At 55.0% G+C, this 21,095-nt stretch overlaps 7 protein-coding genes across 7 annotated transcripts; 3 read left to right on the top strand and 4 right to left on the bottom strand.

Annotated features, from left to right (window-relative positions):
* Positions 1-57: 57 nt before the first annotated feature.
* On the bottom strand, positions 58-1,819 carry DICSQDRAFT_131122 (cellobiohydrolaseI). Its single transcript, XM_007360268.1, has 4 exons — positions 1,440-1,819; positions 1,057-1,379; positions 226-1,002; positions 58-163 (listed from the first exon to the last, which is right to left on the bottom strand). Exons 1-3 carry the CDS (start codon positions 1,729-1,731, stop codon positions 250-252), a joined length of 1,368 nt encoding a protein of 455 aa, XP_007360330.1. The 5' UTR covers positions 1,732-1,819; the 3' UTR covers positions 58-163; positions 226-249.
* Positions 1,820-3,764: 1,945 nt separating this feature from the next.
* Positions 3,765-7,937, top strand: DICSQDRAFT_164685 (DNA-dependent RNA polymerase II second largest subunit; the record flags this gene model as incomplete). The annotated part of the gene is made up of 10 exons (XM_007360267.1): positions 3,765-3,774; positions 3,827-4,335; positions 4,391-4,681; positions 4,741-4,932; positions 4,989-5,306; positions 5,359-6,318; positions 6,380-7,584; positions 7,645-7,672; positions 7,727-7,816; positions 7,872-7,937. 10 exons carry the CDS (start codon positions 3,765-3,767, stop codon positions 7,935-7,937), a joined length of 3,669 nt encoding a protein of 1,222 aa, XP_007360329.1.
* A 94-nt stretch (positions 7,938-8,031) lies between these two features.
* Positions 8,032-10,431, bottom strand: DICSQDRAFT_151254 (uncharacterized protein; the record flags this gene model as incomplete). The annotated part of the gene is made up of 12 exons (XM_007360266.1): positions 8,032-8,294; positions 8,347-8,478; positions 8,531-8,677; positions 8,739-8,867; positions 8,922-9,065; positions 9,122-9,184; positions 9,239-9,293; positions 9,347-9,439; positions 9,493-9,641; positions 9,692-10,070; positions 10,123-10,226; positions 10,282-10,431. Coding segments are annotated over 12 exons (1,808 nt in total), but the record flags the coding sequence as incomplete, so codon positions are not given.
* Positions 10,432-10,653: 222 nt separating this feature from the next.
* Positions 10,654-12,509, top strand: DICSQDRAFT_142419 (uncharacterized protein; the record flags this gene model as incomplete). Its single annotated transcript, XM_007360265.1, has 9 exons — positions 10,654-10,902; positions 10,955-11,090; positions 11,145-11,199; positions 11,251-11,338; positions 11,389-11,602; positions 11,655-11,809; positions 11,877-12,179; positions 12,239-12,391; positions 12,450-12,509. The coding sequence occupies 9 exons, from the start codon at positions 10,654-10,656 to the stop codon at positions 12,507-12,509; spliced, it is 1,413 nt and encodes a 470-aa protein (XP_007360327.1).
* A 108-nt stretch (positions 12,510-12,617) lies between these two features.
* Positions 12,618-13,722, bottom strand: DICSQDRAFT_164682 (DNA-binding protein; the record flags this gene model as incomplete). Its single annotated transcript, XM_007360264.1, has 8 exons — positions 12,618-12,704; positions 12,764-12,868; positions 12,931-12,995; positions 13,058-13,161; positions 13,216-13,331; positions 13,383-13,546; positions 13,607-13,633; positions 13,692-13,722. 8 exons carry the CDS (start codon positions 13,720-13,722, stop codon positions 12,618-12,620), a joined length of 699 nt encoding a protein of 232 aa, XP_007360326.1.
* A 244-nt stretch (positions 13,723-13,966) lies between these two features.
* On the top strand, positions 13,967-18,579 carry DICSQDRAFT_151251 (uncharacterized protein). The gene is made up of 23 exons (XM_007360263.1): positions 13,967-14,100; positions 14,158-14,241; positions 14,300-14,314; positions 14,377-14,558; positions 14,609-14,753; positions 14,808-15,047; positions 15,101-15,177; positions 15,233-15,324; positions 15,380-15,556; positions 15,680-15,879; positions 15,933-16,007; positions 16,059-16,088; positions 16,154-16,170; positions 16,222-16,346; positions 16,404-16,482; positions 16,542-16,647; positions 16,695-16,923; positions 16,982-16,999; positions 17,049-17,140; positions 17,195-17,267; positions 17,331-17,350; positions 17,409-17,482; positions 17,538-18,579. The coding sequence occupies exons 1-23, from the start codon at positions 13,992-13,994 to the stop codon at positions 18,129-18,131; spliced, it is 2,853 nt and encodes a 950-aa protein (XP_007360325.1). The 5' UTR covers positions 13,967-13,991; the 3' UTR covers positions 18,132-18,579.
* Positions 18,510-20,323, bottom strand: DICSQDRAFT_75954 (MFS general substrate transporter; the record flags this gene model as incomplete). The annotated part of the gene is made up of 8 exons (XM_007360262.1): positions 20,250-20,323; positions 20,079-20,194; positions 19,838-20,017; positions 19,640-19,775; positions 19,523-19,579; positions 18,889-19,472; positions 18,745-18,833; positions 18,510-18,689 (listed from the first exon to the last, which is right to left on the bottom strand). Coding segments are annotated over exons 1-8 (1,350 nt in total), but the record flags the coding sequence as incomplete, so codon positions are not given.
* Positions 20,324-21,095: the final 772 nt, after the last annotated feature.

The following is a 21,095-nucleotide window of genomic DNA, read 5'->3' as shown; positions in this document are numbered from 1 at the left end:
GATTATATGTAGGACGTGCACAAGTGTACAAGAAAGAGAATTGTCGATCCGATTTTCGCAAGCGCTTCGACAATACATGCAAAAACATTGTATAAAACCCTAAAACCACGAGCTCGCTAGGTTACACGTTCCTTTTCACTCTAGTACGTCAACCGTCGCACCTCTGGACGATCAGAAGTCAACACGTTGCCATGAGAAAGGAAACCCGGATGTAATGGCACTCACCTATCACTGCTGCTCGGACACCCTTTAGTAAGTCGAGCCGATGGGGCCGAACTTGATGTTCGAGAAGGTGACGGAGGCACTGGCGCTCTGCGACTCGACGGTGGTGGGGTCACCGGAGGTGGCCGAGCAAGGGCCACGGGACACACCAGGGTTGGTCGCGGGGACGTCAGTGGGGTAGTCTGCGTCGAGCCAGAGCATGCCAGCCTCATGGTCGTCCCAGATACTCATGACGAGAGCCATGCCCTGCTGGAACGCGTTGCCCATCTGGGCGAGGCCACCGAGGGACTCGAAGGTGTTGGTGTCGCCGAACGCCTGCTTCTGCGCGTTGCAGAAATCGTCGGTGATCGAGTCGAACGTGGCCATGCCGGGGATATTGGTCTTCGAGTTGGCGATGACCTTGCCGTTCTGGACGTAGAGGCGGCGGATCTCGGAGAGCGAGCCCGAGGTCTGGTTGTTGTTCGTGAGGAACTGGGTGACGACGGTGACCTTCTGGCGGGTGTCGACGGTGAGGCCGGGCCCGAGGAAGGTCTCGTTGCCCAAGCGCCACGAGTTGAAGTCGCAGCCGTCCTTGTCGCAGATGCCGTCGTAGCGTTCGTCGCCTTCGCCGCACTGGGTGCCCGAGCAACGGGTCTGACCCTGGACGCTGCAGACGTGGGGGGTGACGGCAGCACCGTTCATGTTGGCCTCCCAGACGTCCATCTCGTTACAGCAGGTACCGTATTGGCCAGTGCCAGAGTTGGGGTCGGACGCGGAGCCCGTCCAGCCAAGGATGTTAGCCTGCAACATGGATTGGTCAGAAGTGTATACAGCGACTGCATAGATCACGCGTACCTCGCCGTTGATGAACTTGATGTCTTGCGGGCACTGGGTGTCGCAGTAACCGGTACCGTACTTGGAGCCAGCCTTGTTGTTGGGGAAGCGGGACTTGCCACCGTCGGCGTCCATCTCGACGAAGTAGAGAGCGCCGTTGAGACCGCAAGGGAGGTTCGACATGTCGACGTCGAAAGTGAACTCCTGGTTCTTGAGCTGGAACAACTCGTAGGTGGTGTCGTCCGAGGAGAGGAGGTAGACACGGGAGCCGACGTTCTTCTGGGCCGACTGGGTCACGAACTTGAGCGTGAGCGAGTTGCCGTTGGTGGTGATACCGTAGGTGTCTGTGATTGGTTTCAGGACTCGTTAAGTAGAGTGCAAACTAAGCTCCTCAACATGCTTACTAGCGTAGTCGGCACCGTCGAGAGCGCAGTTCTGCGCGCAGGTAACGGGGTCGGGGCAGAGCGACTCGTCCCAGCTGTTGCCGGTGTAGCAGTTGGTGCTGCTGCTGGTGGCGTGGAGCCAGCGCCAGTTAGAGTCGAGCACGATGGAGCGCTGCTGCTGCTGGCAGTTGTTGGCCGACGTGCATTGCGATACCGTGAGGCGAGGGTGGGTCTCGGTCGTGAGGGTGCCGGCCTGCTGAGCGTAGGCGGTCGCCAAGAAGGAGAACGCGAGGAGAACCGCTGCGGGGAACATTTTGCCGTGAGGTATCGAGAGTGCGCTTGTCGAGTGTCGACTGTGAGCTCGATGCAGACTCTGGATGAACTTGACCGCTTTTATAGGCCTCAGGACGGCGGTTGGTACCTGAGTATGTTCATGAGGTTGACGGGTACGTGCGACTGGCCATCTGCAGAATCAGCCTGCATACCCGCCAGAGTTGGACACTCGTATGATTCTGCGTAGCATCGAAGGCGTTGAAACGCACAGGTGTGCATGCTGCCGAAGTGCATCCGGCTAGCTTGGCGCAGGAGCGGCGCTTCACTGCCGTTCTCCCGGGCCAGGCTGGACTGGTGATAATGAGTCAAACCGAGGAGGCACCGAACTTGGCGGGCAAATGGTCTCGAGGGGTTCGCGATATTTTTATCCTCATTTCAGAGCACGGAAACCTACCGACCGAGTCGAGCATGATGCTTCGTATGTGCCCGATAATTACCCCGACATCATCATCTTGGCTGGCATGTCAACGCTTCCTCGCGGTGCGATAGGTCGACGTCTGCAAACAAGATTATCAGCGGATAAAGGGCCACGCTGAATCGGAGCGGTAGAAGAGAGTTGCCTATTGCGTACGTCCAACGAGACTCTCTCGGACCAAGTAGAACAGCTTGGTGCCGAGGAAGGTCTGTCAAACCTACTTACAGGTCAGCATCGTCGCGCAGGTGACAGGTTCTCAATTAGGCAAGTGCAGTAGTTACCATAGCGTGACGCTGGTCGCACTTTTCAGCGACAGGAGCAGCCCAGTATCAATGAGGTTTCGGACATCTACGGTTCCGGACATCTACAATCCCTATGTAGGTGAGATGTAGACGCTAATTTTTCTATTACGAATACTTTCAGATTACAAGGCGGGAGGGCTTCGCCCGCCAGAATGCGCGGAGATCACCAATGGAAGTCCTTGAGTGAATCGACAGATGCCAGTGTCGCAGCTCAGCAGCCTCAGTTCAATGGCAAGAATCTGAAGAAGAACTACCGAGGACGGTCCGTCCCACACCATATGTACGTCGCCTCGGGACGGGCCACCAAAGCGATCAGCTTCGCCGGCCCACCTCGGTAGGCGCATGATCATTCTCGTGAGGGTGGCTCATCGACCCCCGGGAAGGGTGGTCTGGGATGTACATCCCCCGCCCACATCTCTGCTTCTGATGATGTTTTATCTCCTGATATTGAGACGGAGTAAGCAGAAGCTGTCCACCGGCCAACCTACCAACCACAGGACAGCCAGAGACTGCATGCTGTGGACAGCAGTGATGAGAATCGCTCAGCCATCGCAACGAAGTCACCCTTTTGGAGCTCCCGGAATAACCTCGATCACCATGCGCCCATAGTCTCAAACGGCCTCGATCGCCAGCTGGACGAAGATATCTTGTGCACGGAGTCAGATCCGCACGTTTCGTAGCCGTAGCTATAGAATGGAATCATCCGGGGTGGAGACTAAAATTGACTTACTTGCGCATGAAAGACATATGTAGCCCTCCCCAATTATTGTTCCCCCACCTTCTGCCTCCAGATCCGCGTTTGGATTCCGTCAAAACCGTGTGTCGGGTCGGCGAGCGGTAGGTAAATGCCAGCAATCGATCAGTACCAGTACGCATGGCTGCCTTGGATCAAGTAGATGTTACGATGCCCATCATCCAAGTTTCGGCAGTGTTGTGTGCTAGGTGCATCACACATTTGAAATAAACAAAGTGTCTGAAGAGAGCGACGTCGAAGGTGCTGACCCTGTTGACCCGAGCGCCCCGACGGAGGGCTGCTCGTGCGCTTATTGAATCTACCGGCGCTTACGGAGGTTGGTCAGCGGGAACGCGTCCGAGGACGAGCCCCAGCGTCGTTGGCCGCCATCCTCCACGTCCTCCTCTGCCTTCCCGCCTCCAGAAGCATCGTACCGTTCGACTCTGAATCAGCTTACGGGTCTGGCTGATTTACTGGGCTTGCGTGTCTTCTTCCCTTTCTGTCGTCTGAACCTCCTTCGTGTGGCTGCACTCATAGACCGCTAGTTCTGCACTCTTCTCAAAATGAGCCAAGGTAACCGCGCCCTTCGTCTGAGACGTTTGCTCGTGCTCATTATGCATACAAGATTTTGACGCTACGCAATCTTTCTACGATGACGGCTATGGCGTGGACGGCGAGGTGGAGGACGAGTACGAGGAGATCACCCAAGAAGACTGCTGGACGGTTATCACCAGCTTCTTCGACCAAAAGGGTCTCGTCAGACAACAACTAGACTCCTTCGATGAATTTGTGCAGAATACCATGCAGGAACTCGTGGACGAGAACTCGGATCTCATTCTCGACCAGGCGGACCAACATACGGGACACGACGGGGATGTAACGCGTCGCTATGAGATCAAATTCGGGCAAATCTATCTTTCGAGGCCAACGGTTACCGAGGCGGATGGTGCTGTAGTCCCTGTGTTCCCACAAGAAGCGCGTTTGCGTAACCTCACGTACTCCGCGCCACTCTACATTGAAATGAAGAAGAGGATCCTGATTGGGAGAGAGGACCAGGAAGGGAGCGGGGACATGGTCTGGGAGGTGCAGCGGGACGATGACCCTGAAGACACAAGGAAGGTGTGGATAGGGAAGGTGGGTCATATCGTGGCTAAGGTGCTCGTACTTCGCTTCACGTTCTCCCGACTAGGTGCCCATCATGTTGCGTTCCACCTACTGCATCCTCCACGAATTGGGAGACAAGGAGCTCTTCGATCTCAACGAGTGCCCTTACGATTCTGGAGGGTACTTCATCATTAACGGGTCTGAGAAGGTGCTCATTGCCCAGGAGCGCATGGCGACGAACCACGTATATGTCTTCGCTAAGGCGCAGCCGTCCCCGATCAGCTTCCTCGCGGAAATCCGCAGTGCAGTAGAGAAGGGGGGGAAGACCATTAGTCAGTTCCAGGTGAAGCTGTACCACAGGAGCCAAGAACGTTCGGTATGTTGCGCAGAGTGCATGCGACGGCTTCGAATGCCGTTCTCATCATCTTCCCCCAGTTAGGGAACGTTATGAAGGCCACGATCCCCTACATCAAAGTTGACATACCTATCTGGGTCGTCTTCCGCGCTCTTGGAGTCATATCCGACCGCGATATCCTCGAGCATATCTGCTACGATATGCAAGACAACCAGATGCTGGAGATGCTGAAGCCTTGCATTGACGAAGGTTTCGTCATTCAAGATCGTGAGGTCAGTCTGCATGTCTCATGAACAATCTGAATCGAATGCTAAGCGTCTTGGTATAGATTGCGCTGGACTACATCGGTAACCGTGGAACGACAACCGGTCTCAATCGTGAACGTCGTTTACGCTATGCCCAGGAGATCCTGCAGAAGGAGATGTTACCACACGTCTCCATGGCCGAAGGTTCCGAGTCTAAGAAGGCGTACTTCTTCGGCTACATGATTCATCGTCTACTCCTCGCCGCTCTCGAGCGCAGAGACCTCGACGACCGTGATCACTTCGGCAAAAAGCGTCTCGATCTCGCAGGCCCTCTTCTGGCGAATCTGTTCCGCATGCTGTTCCGCAAGCTCACCAAGGATGTTTACCGCTATCTCCAAAAGGTAACACACTTTCTTCAATCGGGCAGGGCAAGCCCTCACCATATTGTTGTAGTGTGTCGAGACGCACAAGGAGTTCAACATTTCGCTCGCCGTCAAGCATAACACCATCACGAATGGTCTCAAATATTCGCTTGCCACAGGCAACTGGGGAGACCAGAAGAAGTCGATGAGCTCGAAGGCTGGCGTATCGCAGGTGCTCAATCGCTACACCTATGCATCGACACTTTCTCACTTGCGACGCTGCAACACTCCGCTTGGTCGCGAGGGCAAGATCGCGAAACCCCGTCAGCTGCACAATACTCACTGGGGTATGGTCTGCCCCGCCGAGACGCCAGAAGGACAAGCCTGTGGTCTCGTCAAGAACCTGTCGCTCATGTCGTGTATATCCGTCGGTACCCTCTCTGCGCCCGTCATTGAGTTCTTAGAGGAGTGGGGTTTGGAATCTTTGGAGGAGAACGCTCACGCCTCAACGCCGTGCACGAAGGTGTTCGTCAACGGTGTTTGGATGGGTGTCCACCGAGACCCTGTGAAGCTCGTTAGCACTCTCCGGAAGCTTCGTCGAAAAGACGACATCAACTGCGAAGTGTCTGTCGTCCGCGACATCCGAGAGCGCGAGCTCCGTCTCTACACGGATGCTGGCCGTGTCTGTCGACCACTCTTCATCGTCGAGAATCAGCAGCTCCTCATCCAGAAGAAGCACATCGAGAGCCTGGTCCGTGCCAAGGACGACCCGACGTTCAACTACAATTGGGACAGCCTGCTCAAGGACGGTGTCATCGAGCTACTGGATGCTGAGGAAGAGGAGACGGTCATGATCTGCATGACACCGGAAGACTTGGAAAACTCGAGGCTGCAGGCTGCCGGTATTGACCCACATGCAGACGAGGAAGAAGACCCTTCGGCTCGCTTGAAGGCGCCGACATCAGCTCATACATGGACGCATTGCGAGATTCACCCGAGTATGATTTTGGGTGTCTGTGCCAGTATCATCCCCTTCCCTGACCACAACCAGGTAAGGCACTTCGCACCTTGAGTATGAAAGCCTATTTATATGCTAATGCGCCCCCCCACAGTCGCCGCGTAACACGTACCAGTCTGCCATGGGCAAACAGGCCATGGGTATCTTCCTCACGAACTTCCTCATTCGTATGGACACGATGGCGAACATCCTCTACTACCCCCAGAAGCCGCTCGCGACAACGCGTTCTATGGAATACCTGCGCTTCCGAGAGCTTCCCGCAGGTCAGAACGCCATCGTTGCCATTCTCTGCTACAGCGGCTACAACCAGGAAGATTCCGTCATCATGAACCAGAGCTCTATCGACCGAGGTTTGTTCCGCAGTATCTACTACCGAAGCTACATGGACTTGGAGAAGAAGAGCGGTGTCCAGCAGCTGGAGGAGTTCGAGAAGCCCACTCGCGACACGACGCTGCGTATGAAGCATGGTACGTACGACAAGCTTGAGGACGATGGTCTCATCGCGCCCGGCACAAATGTCAATGGCGAAGATATCATCATCGGCAAGACTGCCCCCATCCCGCCAGACAGTGAGGAACTCGGCCAGCGGACACGTACACATACGAAGCGCGACGTCTCCACGCCGCTCAAGAGCACGGAACAGGGTATCGTCGATCAGGTACTCATCACAACGAACGCCGAGGGCCAGAAGTTCGTCAAGATCCGTGTACGCTCTACACGTATCCCGCAGATTGGTGACAAGTTCGCCTCTCGTCACGGTCAGAAGGGTACCATCGGTATCACCTACCGCCAGGAGGACATGCCGTTCACCGCGGAGGGTATCACGCCCGACATCATCATTAACCCCCACGCCATCCCCTCCCGTATGACCATCGGCCACTTGGTCGAGTGCCTACTCTCCAAGCTCGCGACGCTCATCGGAAACGAGGGCGACGCAACGCCGTTCACCGACCTCACCGTGGAGTCCGTCTCTCAGTACCTGCGCCAGAAGGGCTACCAGTCCCGAGGTTTGGAGGTTATGTACCACGGACACACCGGGCGTAAGCTCCAGGCGCAAGTCTACCTCGGGCCAACTTACTACCAACGTCTGAAACATATGGTGGACGATAAGATCCACTCGCGTGCGCGTGGGCCGGTCCAGATTCTCACGCGCCAGCCCGTCGAAGGTCGTAGTCGTGACGGGGGTCTGCGGTTCGGAGAGATGGAGCGTGATTGTATGATTTCGCATGGTGTAGCGGCCTTCCTGAAGGAGCGTTTGTTCGAGGCTAGCGACGCTTACCGACTGCATGTCTGTGACATGTACGTTTGTTTGCTCTTGTATTCGCTTATGCCCCCCGTTGCTGACATTGCGCTCCGCAGTTGTGGCCTCACGGCTATTGCCAACCTCGTGAGTACTGCAGCCTCAACTGTTCATGTACCTGCTAATTAATCGCCTCTACAGAAAAAGCAAACGTTCGAGTGTCGAGCGTGCAAGAACAAGACTGCTTGTTCACAGATTTACATTCCTTATGCCGCGAAGCTGCTCTTCCAGGTGAGCCTCGTGCTCTTGAGATCTGTACCCATCGACTTACAACAATGTTTTCTAGGAATTGCAATCTATGAACATCGCAGCACGGTTGTACACGACGTCGACGGGACGAATTCGGGACTAATGAATGCATGGACTCTTCCGTCATCCCAGTCAGGATAGAGACGATATGCGTGTACTCTACATATGCTTTATTAGATATGGATCCATAAGTGTAACTAATCGTCCCTCATCAACCCCTGCCTCTCGTGCTCTGCGCCATCGTGCTGTTCTACTCGACGCTTTTTCGGCGTGGTAGCGTCATCCTCGTCTGCATCCTCGTCACCGATCTCGAACACAACGGCGTCCTCGCCGACGCCGCGGCCCACAAGCGTAGCAGCATCGTCGTCCTCCTTGAAGCCGGGTTCGCCCCGACGCTCCAGAGCTTCGAGGTCGTAGTCCTCTGCATCGGCTTCGTCTTGTGCGAGTTCGTCGAACATCGCTAGCGTAGAGGGAGAAATCGAGGTTAGTACGGACACGTATGCGTAACGAACGAAAGACATATCTTCTGTTGTTCGGCGAAGGGCGCCACAAGTACGCGATCGCGACGAAGTCAACGAGGTAGAGGAGGGCCAGCCAGCCGTCCAACAGCCACCACTGGGACCTCCACGATTTCGAGCCATAGTCTGATCTCGGGTTAGGACAGGCTGCTTCTGTGAAGATGTCGGAGAGACCTACCTTCGGCGAGACGCCCTGAGAATGTCATAGTCGAAACAACGAAGAATATGGCGATGACAACAACGGTCATCAAGAGGATGCGATGCAGCCAGGTGAACATAGACAGCTTGTAGTGCTGCTTCCTGGAGGCGAGCTGCGCGATGGTTGCTAGACGTTTGACGCACCGTCAAGTGACGGGCATGTCAGAGAATGAGATGGACGGACGCACCATTTAGGGAGTAGATGATCCAGAGAAGGAAACCGCTGAGAGTGAGAGCTAAAGGAATGACGAAGAGGAGAAGGACGAATGCAGAGCTGGACTCAAGCTCCAACTCGACGATGCCGACTGCATAGAGGACTGAAACAGCTTGTCAGCCAGAAGTCCCCAGGGAGCGCAATGTTCCAAACAGACCTCCGAAGATGAAGTGTGCGCCTGCCAAGATTTGGCACCTAAGCATAACGCGACCCAGAGACTCTTTAACGACGCTCAGACCAAGAGAGACAATCAAGAGCAAGAAGAAAGAGAGTGCGTTGCGACCTGCGTCGAGGATGGCCACTACGCATGAAGTGAGCAGATTGTCAGGAAGTCGACCGTAGCAAGACCGGACTGACCGACGATGAGGAACACGGTGGACGCTGTCCCTTCTCCGTGTGCATTCAGGTAGCGATAGTAGGCTAGCAGGACATCGGTCAATTGGAGCTTGCATACAGTGAATGGACGCAGCCTACCCCAGTTTGCGAGCATTTCAATTATCAAGAAACCCAGAAGACCGGACAGGTAATACTGTGGAGCAATGAGCTGGCCGGCCAAAGACCCATTCAGGAGTCTGCACAGACCTGTATGGGTAGCAAGTCCTGTACATTCTGATAGCAGAGCCAGCCCCAAGCGATTGCCAGCGTGGAGTACACGAGGAACATTGCAAAGTAGAACTATGGAGAAACAATAAGCATATGCACCCAGATCTGTGGTTGTACGTGCATACGTTGACTTTGGGGTAGTCAGAGGCAGGAAGTTTGCCGTCAAAGGTATTCCGGAAGAGTACAGAGCCGGTGTATGTGGGGTGGTAGGGAACATCAGTCTCCGCTTGTCTTGGGGAGTTGCCAGCGGGCATGACAGTTATAGGAACCACAGCTAGAGAGTGGTGAGCGGGAGGGTGCACGCATGCTGAATTGCGTACGCACCAACGCAGTAGTAACCTGTCTTCCTGACAAGATACTGAATAGGCTCCTTGTAAACAAGGATGGCCGTAGGGCTCGGATTCAGAGCTGCGCCGTTCTGCCGAGCATGCAGTTCGGTATCCCTCCGCCAGGGCGATGTGTAATTCGCGTCTTCTTCAGAGACCTCCGGATTTCCAGCGGGATTGTTCCAGAAGCCGCCGACAGACACCTCTGATCCAACTTCGGCGGAGTTGTTGGCCTGGGAGAAGCTTACTCGCGCTGACCAGAAGCTGGTCTCGTTGATGGACTTGCCACTTGGTAGGTTAATGATGAAGCGACCCTCCTCGGACGCGTCACAGAAGCCAGCCTTCCTGGCATTGGACGTGCAGACATAGGTCTTCTGCTACGTTTTGCACGCTTAGGAGATATGCTGCGGAGAGCAGGAGTGTACTTACAGGCAAGTCCTCGTCCGTCGACGTGTCTTTTCCCAGATAACTTACATCCCCCCATTCGTATATGACAGTGGCGAGCTGGCCTTGTGAGGACGAACCGAAAGTTACTAGTATGATTAAGCTCAGTGGGATGTATGTAGGTAGCGGGGAGTCCAGCCACACCGTTAATATACGTGTTCTTGCCTCCCCACATGCCGGAACATATCTGGCGGTCATAGTCGGTGTCGGATATTGGAACTTCGTAGGCAGCGGCGGTCGAGGCAGCAAGAAGCAAGGAGCAGAACGGGAGCCATGACCATCTGCAGACCATGGCGGTCGGTGTGGAAAGAGAAGGAGAGTGTTGACGATTGTTGACCGAGAGACGCGTGTGGTATGTACTGGCCTGCGCTGTGTCGCGCCTTGCAAGTCTGACGTCGCGCTTGCCTGTCGCACAAGCGACCCGCTCGGCGCACCTCCACAGCGTCTCGGCTTGCCCGTCTCTGTCATTGCGCAGCCCGCGCTCCTTCTCTCCGCGTCCTCCACCCCGTCTACGACATGCTCGGCGACGAAGAGGACGTCTTCGACAGCGTCACCTGGGAGACCCCGACCGCCCCTGTGACATATGAGGGCGGCTCCTCCGCCCCTGCCGGCCCCGGGTTCAGGCAAAGCACGTCTGAGAGCGAGGATGGTCGCGGGCCACACGACCCAAAGTGGGAAGGATACCTCATTACGAGCGTGAAGGATCCCGTCAAGGAGCTCGCGGAGACGAAGGACGCCTACGTCTCGTATCTTGTGTCTGCGAAGGTGCGCACTGAATTGGTCTGTGTCATTGTTTCAATGCTCACAAGGGGAGTAGACCAACCTCCCTATATTCTCCACCCCTAATCCTTCGGCGAGGCGACGATTCCAAGACTTCGTCTTCTTGCGGTCGCACCTGGCCAAGGATTTCCCTGCATGTGTCGTCCCGCCATTGCCGGACAAGCACAGACTTGGTTCGTGTCTCATATGAACATGACGATTCGTATATCAATAAGAGGAATATACAGAATATGTCACCGGGGACAGGTTCAGCCCAGAATTCATGGAGCGGCGACGCTCAGAGTGAGTATCTCATGTCGCGCTGTTCCTGGGATGTTCTCTTACCGTATACAGTCTACACCGCTTCCTCCAACGCCTCGCGCGCCACCCCACCCTCCAGAGGAGTACGCTACTTCGTGCCTTCTTTGAGTCGACAGAATGGGTAGGCCGTTCGCCCCCTGCCATATTGCTCCGCTGCTAATGGCACCTCAGCATGTCATTATGCACCAGCATGTCGCGCACCCCCCGGTCCCCGAGCAGTCCTCGGGCGTGATCGACAGCATCTCGGACAGCCTTCTCAACGCCTTCTCGCGCGTGCGCAAGCCTGACGAGCGTTTCCTCGCCATGCGCGAGCACGTCGACAAGTTCGAGGAGGGCATCTCGCTCTCCGAGCGCCTGTTCACGCGCGTCCGGAACCGCACCAACGGTGAGTATCCTCCCCTCGCGTGTGCGTGCGGGAGTATCTGAGGCTGAAGGAGACGGGAACCTGGAACCGGGTGAAGATCTCACGGGGGACTACCACGACCTCGCCGTCGCGGTGCAAGGCCTCGGCTTCCTTGAGTCAGGCATTACCGACCCGCTCAACCACTTCTCGAATACGCTCCTGGAGTTCTCTGCGTTGTTGCGTCACACGGTATGTCGCTTTTTGTCTTGAGCGCCGATTCGGTTGCTGAACTGACCACGGCATGGCACTCCTGTAGACACAAATGACTACTGATCCCTTCCTCGTTCATCTGCACGCCTTGCTCCAATACTCGCATGCGAACCGCGCAGTATTGAAGCTTCGGGACCAGAAGCAGATGGACTTCGAGGAGCTCTCGGAGTACCTCTCGCAGGTCACTGCGGAGCGAGACCGCCTCGCCGCGGTGATCAGCGGTCGCGCAGGGAGCACGGGGCTCGGATTGGGGGCGTACATCAGGGACAGGGTCGATGCAATCCGCGGCGCGGACGATGACAGAACAAGGGTCGAGCGTATGCGCAAATTGGATACGAAGATCAAGGAGGTAAGGGCGCATGCGTTCTCGTCCTCCCCGTGTGCTGAACGGGGCGAACCGGTGCGTAGCTGCAAGACGCTGTCCAGACCGCGCACGAGACCTCGGACGCATTCAGCGACGAGACGCTCCGCGAGCAAACGATCTTCCAGCGCGCCAAGGAGGCCGAGATGAAGGAGATGTTCGGGAACTACGCCGACGGTCAGATCGAGTTCTATAAGGCGGTACGTCCAAGTCTGTGCCCGCATTGTGAGACCCCTTGCTTATGTTGCTCTATATTAGGCTATGGAGGAGTGGGACAGGATCATACCTATTATTCAGCGTATACGAGTGGACGTCTAATGATGTGGACTCTTGGCTGGGTTATGCCCGTTGTACTATAGTTTGCATTTCTGCGCGCTAACGCCGAGGTTTCCCATGCATTCATGATACCTAGAGCTTGTCGAGCTTTCATCCAGCTGCTTTCTCCTTTCCCTTCGCTTGGGGCTCTTTCTCGAGATTCAACTTGTGTTCCGACTCTTGTACTGCCAGTGCTAACTAATTCACCATCACGGTCATGTCAGTCAGGGCAAAGGGAGCGACGTGTGAACACGCACATTGATGATCCCGGTGTCGACAGCGCGTACCATGTGGAGCTCTGCTGTTTCAGAAACAGCAGACGTGGTATGCTGACTTGCCCCAGGGATCCAAGGCGGAGGATCCTGGAAGGAAGGTAAGTTGACTTGGACAGGCGTCTGGGGGCTCGTGTTAGTCCGGGACATACTTTGCCGTGACTCGCGGAAGGTGCCTTGTCGTCCTGCAGCTCTAGGAGAATCGCGAAGGAGATATCTGTGTTCACACGAAGCGTTCGGCGACACAATGAGAATTGTTGAATGAATGGGTGAGATTACCGTCGAGATGCATTTGGCCGAGCTGCGCCTCGATCATGTTGAGTTTGACGAGAGCCGAGCGGAAGTACTGGCCCATGGCGGCTATCGAGATTGCCCCCTCGACGCTGGTAGCAGTTCGTCAGCGGGCCGACCGCGTGTCGACAACTGCTATGAATGACCTCGTGTCTTTGTTGTAGGACTCAATTTCGAGCGTGTTGCGGACGGCGAAGATGAAGCGCTCGAGAGGTTGCTCTTGGGCGCTTTTAATGACCACAACAACCTTGTCGACATGGCCCTGGGCGAGAATCAGGGCCGAAGCGAAAGCAGATGTTTGTTTATCTCATACGAGGGCGAGCTCGTCGCTGATGGCCTTGACAGCACCAGCGATATACTCGTTAAGGGCTGGATGGCGCGATTGGAAAACGGGGGCATCGTATTTCCTCCTGCGTACAAAGAGTTCGGCGGGGTAGACTTGGCGGACATAGAGAATGGTATGTATTGCCACCTCAACTGCGCGAAGAAAACGTCAGTTAGAGTGTTGCGAGACGGGGACTGTCGGAGTGGACTGACTGAACTCTGCAGTCCCGCGGACGGCTTCTGCGAGACAAGTCAAGAATGAGGCCTGTACTCTGGCAGACACACATCTCGAGCTCACGGTTAAAAGTCAATGGCAATGCGGAAGCCATGCATCATACGGCTAGTCGTGGTCGAGGAGAGGACGAGTCGCGTCGAGTCGCGGCTGGGAGCGCGGCCACGTGGGCGGGTAACGCTCCACATGTGGCAGACTCGGAGCCGGGGTTGGGAGTAGGTTCAAGCTGAGGTTCCGTAACGCAGCCCACCTCCCGGTGATGTCATTCTCAGAGTTGCTCGCCATGCAAGGCTGTCAGCGGGTTCGCACACACTGTCTGCCCTCTCTGCCACCACTCAACACGCGCCCCGTCTGTCTCCGTCCGTCATGTCCTCCGTTCAAGACCATCATGCCTCCCTGAGTCTCTCCGAAGAAGACGAGTTCCCTAACGAACCTGGCTCTAGCAAACAGCCAGGAATTAAGCGTGGCACCAGAGGTACGTACCCGTACCATCTTTGTCCCGCTCCGTGCCTGACGCCTTCCACGCCCCCAGCCTGTGATAGGTGCAGAAGGATCAAAAGCAAGTGCGAACCTGGTTCAGACGATAGGTGTAAGAATTGTGAAGTCGCAAATACACGTGAGTCTTGCGCTGCGACAACCTTATCCATTTTTGCTGACACAAGATCGACCCGAAGCCTGTACATTCCAAGGTATGCTCCAGCTCCCCTTTTGGCGCATGCTTCCGACGCCGGATCCTGAAGCACACCTGCAGGACCTAGCTTCAAGCGAGGGCCTCCAAAGGGCTACATCCACTCCATCGAACAGCGATGGCATCAGGTCGAATGCATTCTCGCCACCATCATGGAGTCGCCTCGCGCCCAGGACATCATTGCCGATCTCCGTAACGACCCCTTCGCCAGCGCGATTCTTGACCGTGTCCAGGCTGGGCCATACGTTCGTTTCACATTGATTTCCGTCCATCGTCCACCTAACCGCATCTCTAGGGCCTAAGGAATCGGATGCAACATGGGCAGCCGACCAGCGAAAGCTTCTACTCGTCCCTCATAGAAGTACCCGAACATACACCTCTACGAGACGATAGACGTTCCCGCCGACAATCTCGTGTATCGCGAGAAATTGTCTCTCAAGGTACATAGGTTCCCTTCACACTCCACATGCACCTCTCCTGACTGACTTCCGAAGATCCGACTGGGTCCGCCACCCCTACGAGAGAGTGGCAAGAGCATCTGGCTCGCAGACTGGCGCAAAGCAATCAGTGGGCGTACATATCGACTCCCGTCAGCCCCATCTCTCGGTCGTCTTCGTCTACTGGAGGTGGGGTAGCCGACTATTCGAGGACGCGGAGGAGACTCGACAATCCTTACGCAAGGCCCATCCAGCAACAGAATTGGGACGGCTTGTATACTCTGCCCGATGCTACGCGTACGCCTTCGGTACATGTTGTAGCCATATGAGATTCGCTGACCTCTCATTAGCGCCGTCAGCTGACGTCGGAGACATAGAAGAGACCGCTGAGGCGTTTGGTCATCTCTCTGTGGATGAGAACAAAGAGGTTCGTCCTTCCGTATGTGAATGAAACGCTGTCCTGACATGAGCCCCTTCTTCAGTTCCGTTATCATGGTCCCGCGTCCGGACTTCCGTTGCTCGCGCAGAGCAGTACTAGGAAAGATAGTGACAATCAGCAAATCCAGAGGATCTGGTGCGTCCACGATTCCAGCTACGTGCGCCACCACTGAGGTCTGCTTTTCGTTCAGGAAGTTCACGGGAAGCGAGAATCCGCAACAGGATCCTTTACATGAAGAGGACGACGTCGAGGTTGAGATGCCTTCTCCCGAGACGCAGAAATATCTTCTTGAACTCTATTTTGCATACGTTCACCCGTTCTTCCCGGTCATTCACAAGCAAGATTTCTTGCAGAACTATCATGCCAGGTATGCTATTCCGTCGTTGTTGCACTGCTCCCTTGTGCAGGTAGCTTTACCTGTCCAACGAGTTCGTGCCGGCGTAATCGCTATATATGTATAGATTGAAACTGACGGCGATGTTTGGATCAGCGTTCTCGACGCTCCAGCGGCGATCCAGTCGGGCAATCCACTTATCCGCACACCGATGCAACGCCCTTGCAAGATGTTGCTGCTTGCCATGTTCGCGATTGCGGCACGGTACTCGAGCAGAAGCGAATACCAGCCAACGCGAGGCGACAACCTCTCGTTTGCTGGTCAACAATATGCTCAGGATGCACACAAACTGCTCGGTAAGCACGTCATATGCTGCGCCATTACCACTGCTTGGCTCATGCCGTCATAGACCGGAAATATCAGAGTAGTCGGCCATCGACTTGTCAGGCGCTCCTACTATTGGCGATCCGCGAATTTGGCATGGGTGCGTACAATGCTAGGCGGTTTTGTGATATGTTCACGAACACGATAACAGGCGCAATGGACAAGGGTTGGTTGTACAGTGGTGAGTCCATTCCTCGCCGTACCGCTTCGTCGAATGCTCTATGTGTTAATCTGACATGAGCGCAGGCATGGCATTACGCATGGTACGTCCTTCCTCAGTGCAACGTAGTCCACCTGAAGTTCACGTTCTGTAGGCCATCGATCTAGGTATGAACCGCAATGCCGACAACTGGACGACCGACGGCAAGCAATATGTATTCACGGAGGTCGAGAAGCAAATACGCAAGCACATTTGGTGGTCTTGTTGCATCTCGGACAAGTGGGTCGACTCTGGCTCCCCACTTATCGCTCTCGCAGGTCCTGACTCTCATTGTAGATTGTCTGCTGTATGGCTGGGAAGGCCCATCACTTTCCGCGCGAACGACTATTCCACGCCGCTCCTCGACGTCAATGAGGTCTGTATATGCTTCACTCGAGCCTTGTATTCTCTGTCTCACCGTTATATTTTGCATAGAATGATGAGAATGAGTTGTGGCAGCCCTATCCTCCAGGAGTCCTCCCCGATTTTATTCCGCGAGAAGCCAAGTTGATGACGACGTTCAGAGAAGCTTGCCGTTTATGTATGTTCTATTCGTATATGCATGTTCCTTCCACTGACATTCAACAGCTATAATTATCACCGATATCATGGACAAGATCTATCCCGTCCAAGTCTCGTCAAACACACCTCGACGAGTCCTCTTCGAGGAGCTTGAGTCCCGTCTTAACAAGTGGTTAATCGAACTACCAGACGATCTCCGCTATCCCTCAAATGACAGGCACGCCACCGTACTGCCTCATGTTCTCATGTTGCACATCGAGTATTACACAGCGGTCCTGCTGCTTCACCGTGCTTTGTACGCACATTTCAGTTTGTCTCCGGTTGTGCTACTTGCTGATTATTTCCGTCTATAGCCTGCCCCCGTACGACGCGTGAGCCAGTCTGCAGTCCTATCCAGCAGTTTCTTACGACCTCTAATAGGAGCGCGCACGAAACCAACCTACAAATCGACCCGTTAGCTCTCAAAGCATTCGATGTATGCGCGGGAGCGGCTGTACATATGAGCTCCATGAGTGAGTCCTGCCCACATATCTCGTGGATCTCGGTGTCGCTAACGGGGATCACAGCGGAGACGTACAGCAATCGGTTTGGGCTCGAGAGGGCTCCTCCATTCCTGTGTATTTTTCTTCAGAGTGCTGGGTATGTTCGTCAAATCTTCTCGTCTGTTTCGTCTCATGCTGACGAGCTACACTCCTTGGCTAGCATCATGCATGTTGTTGCTCGTACGTAGCGCAGTCACTAGGCGATTGGTTGTGCTGCTAACATTATCTCGTGGCGAAGTGGGGCGACGTCCCTCAGATCCTCAGGCATCCATTGGTCTCACAAGGTGTATCGAGGCGTGCAAACAGATCGAGGTTAGCCCCCAATTTCTCTCGCATATCTGCCTAGCGTCTCATCGTCGTAACACAGAGAACCTGGCCGACGGCCACTCGTCTACGTACATTGTTGGAGGGCGCGAAAGTCCACTTGGACAAATCGAAGTACCCCTCGAATGTCCATCGACACAAACGCAGCATCGAGGACGCTGTGGGCGGCTACAGCAATTCCGACGCGCAAGATGCGTATGTCTTGCCGCCCTTGGAAGGCTACCGCGGTACTGCGAACATGGGCAATGATTGGGATACCCAACAAGCACGTATGGCCGCGCATTCATCAGGGGTGGCTGGGCCAAGCACGCAGGCGTCGACTTCCTTCTACCCAGGCTATCAGTGGTGGCCAAGCCAGCTGACCATGGCAATGACAGCTCCTGTGGAGGGACCTCCCGTGAGTGCTCCCATGTCGTACGGCACCCTGCCCAGCTACACCCCGCATCCTCCTACGTCGATCCCAGCGTCGTCCCACGCTCAGCTTCCGCAGAGCATGCAGGGGCCGTTCACGTTCAATCAAGGCCAAATGTCGCAGGACTTCGTTCAGGGTGTCAGCTACCCATCCTTCAATTTCGACCGCTACGCACCGTCGCAGCCGGGGGTCGGGCGGCCGCCTGACCCCGCCCTTCCTCAATGACTATATGGTAGTTCGCAATGGGTTAGTTAGTTCGATAGTAGTCCCGCCTTGACCTCCCCTGGTGTCGCCATATGTCGCTTCTAGTGTATCTATTTCCCAGATACCACCTTCTTGTATCCCCGAGGCCTCCGCCTGTATCTGTACTCTCACCAGACTTGTAATGTACCTCCTGAGTCCTTGTGTATTGTCGTGTATGTGAGCCTGCGATAGGGTTGATCGTAGTCACGTGGTACTCTAGATATGGCACTAATACTACTGAGACGATATGTTATGTGCTAGTATGTACGCATCTACGTGAACCCACAAAGCAATCGTTCCTCGGGTGTTCCTCATTAGCCACCCATCATGACACTATTTCACAGCTTCAGCCGCTTGCCGGCGAGCACGCCGTTGGGCCCTCCATCTGGGCCCATACTTGATCAGAATCCAGTAGGTCGGCGAGAAGACGATACAGATGCCAGAAAGAAGGACGTATGTCCACCCGGTCCCAAGACGCTTCAGAATGAGGTCAATCACAGAAACATACACAGCACCCAGGCTGCAGCGGACCAGGTTGTTCTGCGGTTTCCGGTCAGTACAAGACGACATATGTTAGATGATCAGGACGGCGTACGCATGCCGTGATAGCAGAGCCGTGCTGTGGCGCTAGGTCGATGATGAGTGTTTGAGCACCGTTCATAAGGGACACGGTGACCCAGCCGACTAAGCCAGAAGTCAGAACAGAACCGTCGCAGTGGGACGACGGTAGAGCACTCACTGATGATCTGCAGAATGAGAGGACCCGCGATGTTGACAGAGGAATGCAGGCACCAGCCGTAACCGATGCAGGCGATCACGAAGACGGCGAAGAAGGCAGGTACCGTCCGAAGGCGAGCGTACTCAATGGGAAAGTATTCGTCCTTGGTGGCATCCGCAGCGTTCAGCTTGTTCTCGGGATCCTGCTCCATTTTACGGATGATCTTCCTCTTCACGCGCTGGTAGTCTGCGTCGAGCAACTTGCCCATAGCAACCCCACCGACGAGCATGCCGCCGCCGATGCCGAGAAAGCAGAGCCCGGCGTCCGTCTCGTTCAGGAACGGGTAGGTATCCAGGAAGAGCGTCGAGATGGTCGCGGTGACGGCATAGAACTCTGAGTATACGAGCGCGTTGAAGAAGAGTATGAGCACCACGTCGGGGTAGAGGAACAGTAGAAGTGGGTTCGCGAAGCCCCTGCGAGACCCTCTAGTTGAGTAGTCCGGCTCCTGCTTCTTCCTTCCGATGATCGGGATGATGGGCATGTACGCCTTCGGTGGAGGTACACTTCCATCGCCACAAATAGCACGAAGCGTCTCCGGAAGCAAGCTGGCTCTCCTTTCAGTTAAGCGTGTGTCACTGGAGGGGAAACGACTTACAGAATCATAACCACCGCGCAGACTGCGGAGGAGATCATCAAGAACCAGAAGATAGACCTGAGAGCGGAAGATGAGCTTTGTAAGAGAGCCCGTAACGCGTGTGATAGAGGACCATACCTCCATCCCAGTTTATCTGCCAGGACACCACCCAGTACCGGACCCACACATGGACCAACCATCGGGCCGATGTTCCACATTCCAAAGTAGCTGCCCCGTTCCGCCGGCGCAGCAATGTCCGCAATTACTCCTGCGCCTGTTGTGGTCTAGATCAACTTACTTTTCACAGACCACGCTGGCTACGAGCCAAAGACTCACCGAGTGCTATTGTGCTGGCAGACCCCAGTGCCTGCAAGCACCGGAGGAGCATGAGACCCCAGTAGGCGTCTGTGGGCACGAGCGCGAGTCCGACACATGATAACGATAGTACGATCATGCAACCAACGAACATCGGACGTCTTCCCCATCGGTCAGACATGGTGCCCCAAAGCATGGGTGCTATTGAGGGAAGCGTGCGTGAACGGTGAACGAGCACCAGGCAGTAGCAGACGGTACCCACAGATTCCTTGGACGACCATGTATACGGTGACGGTCAAGTTGATCAACTCTACAGGTTCCTTGAAAGCTGCAGCAATGGTAGGTATCGCTGGGAAGTAGATGTTCGCCGTCAGAGGGCTGCAGAGAACTGAGTCAGCTCGGGATTTACAGAAGGATTGTAGCAAGACATTACCTGAACATAGCGGCAAATGCGGTCACCGCAACAATAAACCATTTCTCCTTAGCGTTATAGATGCTATAGGGTTTGGATGTTGGATGTGGAATATGCGGTGACGGTTTTTCCTCGGCACCTAGATGCGTCGATGTGAGTTTGGTCCGAGATATAGCGGTAACAGATGCTAGTAGACATACCAGATGCTTTGTTATCCTCTCGGTCTGGGAAAGGTGAGTCGTGGATGGTTGTATGATCGTCAAGGTCGTTCTGTAGTCCGCTTTTTAACCTAGGCTGAGGCGTTTGCTCAGCAGCTGTCGTCATCTAGGCGTTAATGGGTGAGGAGGAGTGCTCTCAAGCCCTGGTCATGAGGGTATGGGAGCAAAGCGGCTTCGACAAATAAGAAGGCTCTTATGAGTGCCCTGGGCCGCTCATGAGAGCGTATTCTCTCACAGAGAACACATGCCGTATGTCATCGACTCGCGAACTACGTGCCGCCTATATCGGGACCCAACACAACCCTCGGCCGTCGGCTTCTCCCTCCGATCGTGACAGCGCCTTTCCTTCCTAGGTTCGGACGTGCCTGGTAGCGCCCAATGAGCAACGCTTGATTATGCCCGGCCGAGGAAATGTCGGTCATACTAACCTCCACGGACATGATCGCAAAAGATTCTACTCCAGTCAAGGATTGACTATCCACTTTCTCTGCAAACAAACGCGCGCGAAGGTTGGTGAACCCGCTGTCATGCTCTAGGCATGTCTTGGGACAACGGGCACAAGTAACATGTGCCGCCAAACTTCTTGACTGCCGTTCGATAGTTCGCCAGGCGAATCGTCATACGCGTCTGCATACGCAGAAGTAGTTGA

Source organism: Dichomitus squalens (assembly GCF_000275845.1).
Source record: "Dichomitus squalens LYAD-421 SS1 unplaced genomic scaffold DICSQscaffold_1, whole genome shotgun sequence".
NCBI lineage: Eukaryota > Fungi > Basidiomycota > Agaricomycetes > Polyporales > Polyporaceae > Dichomitus > Dichomitus squalens.
The sequence above is the reverse complement of the archived record's forward strand: the minus strand, read 5'-3'. Positions and strand labels throughout refer to the sequence as shown.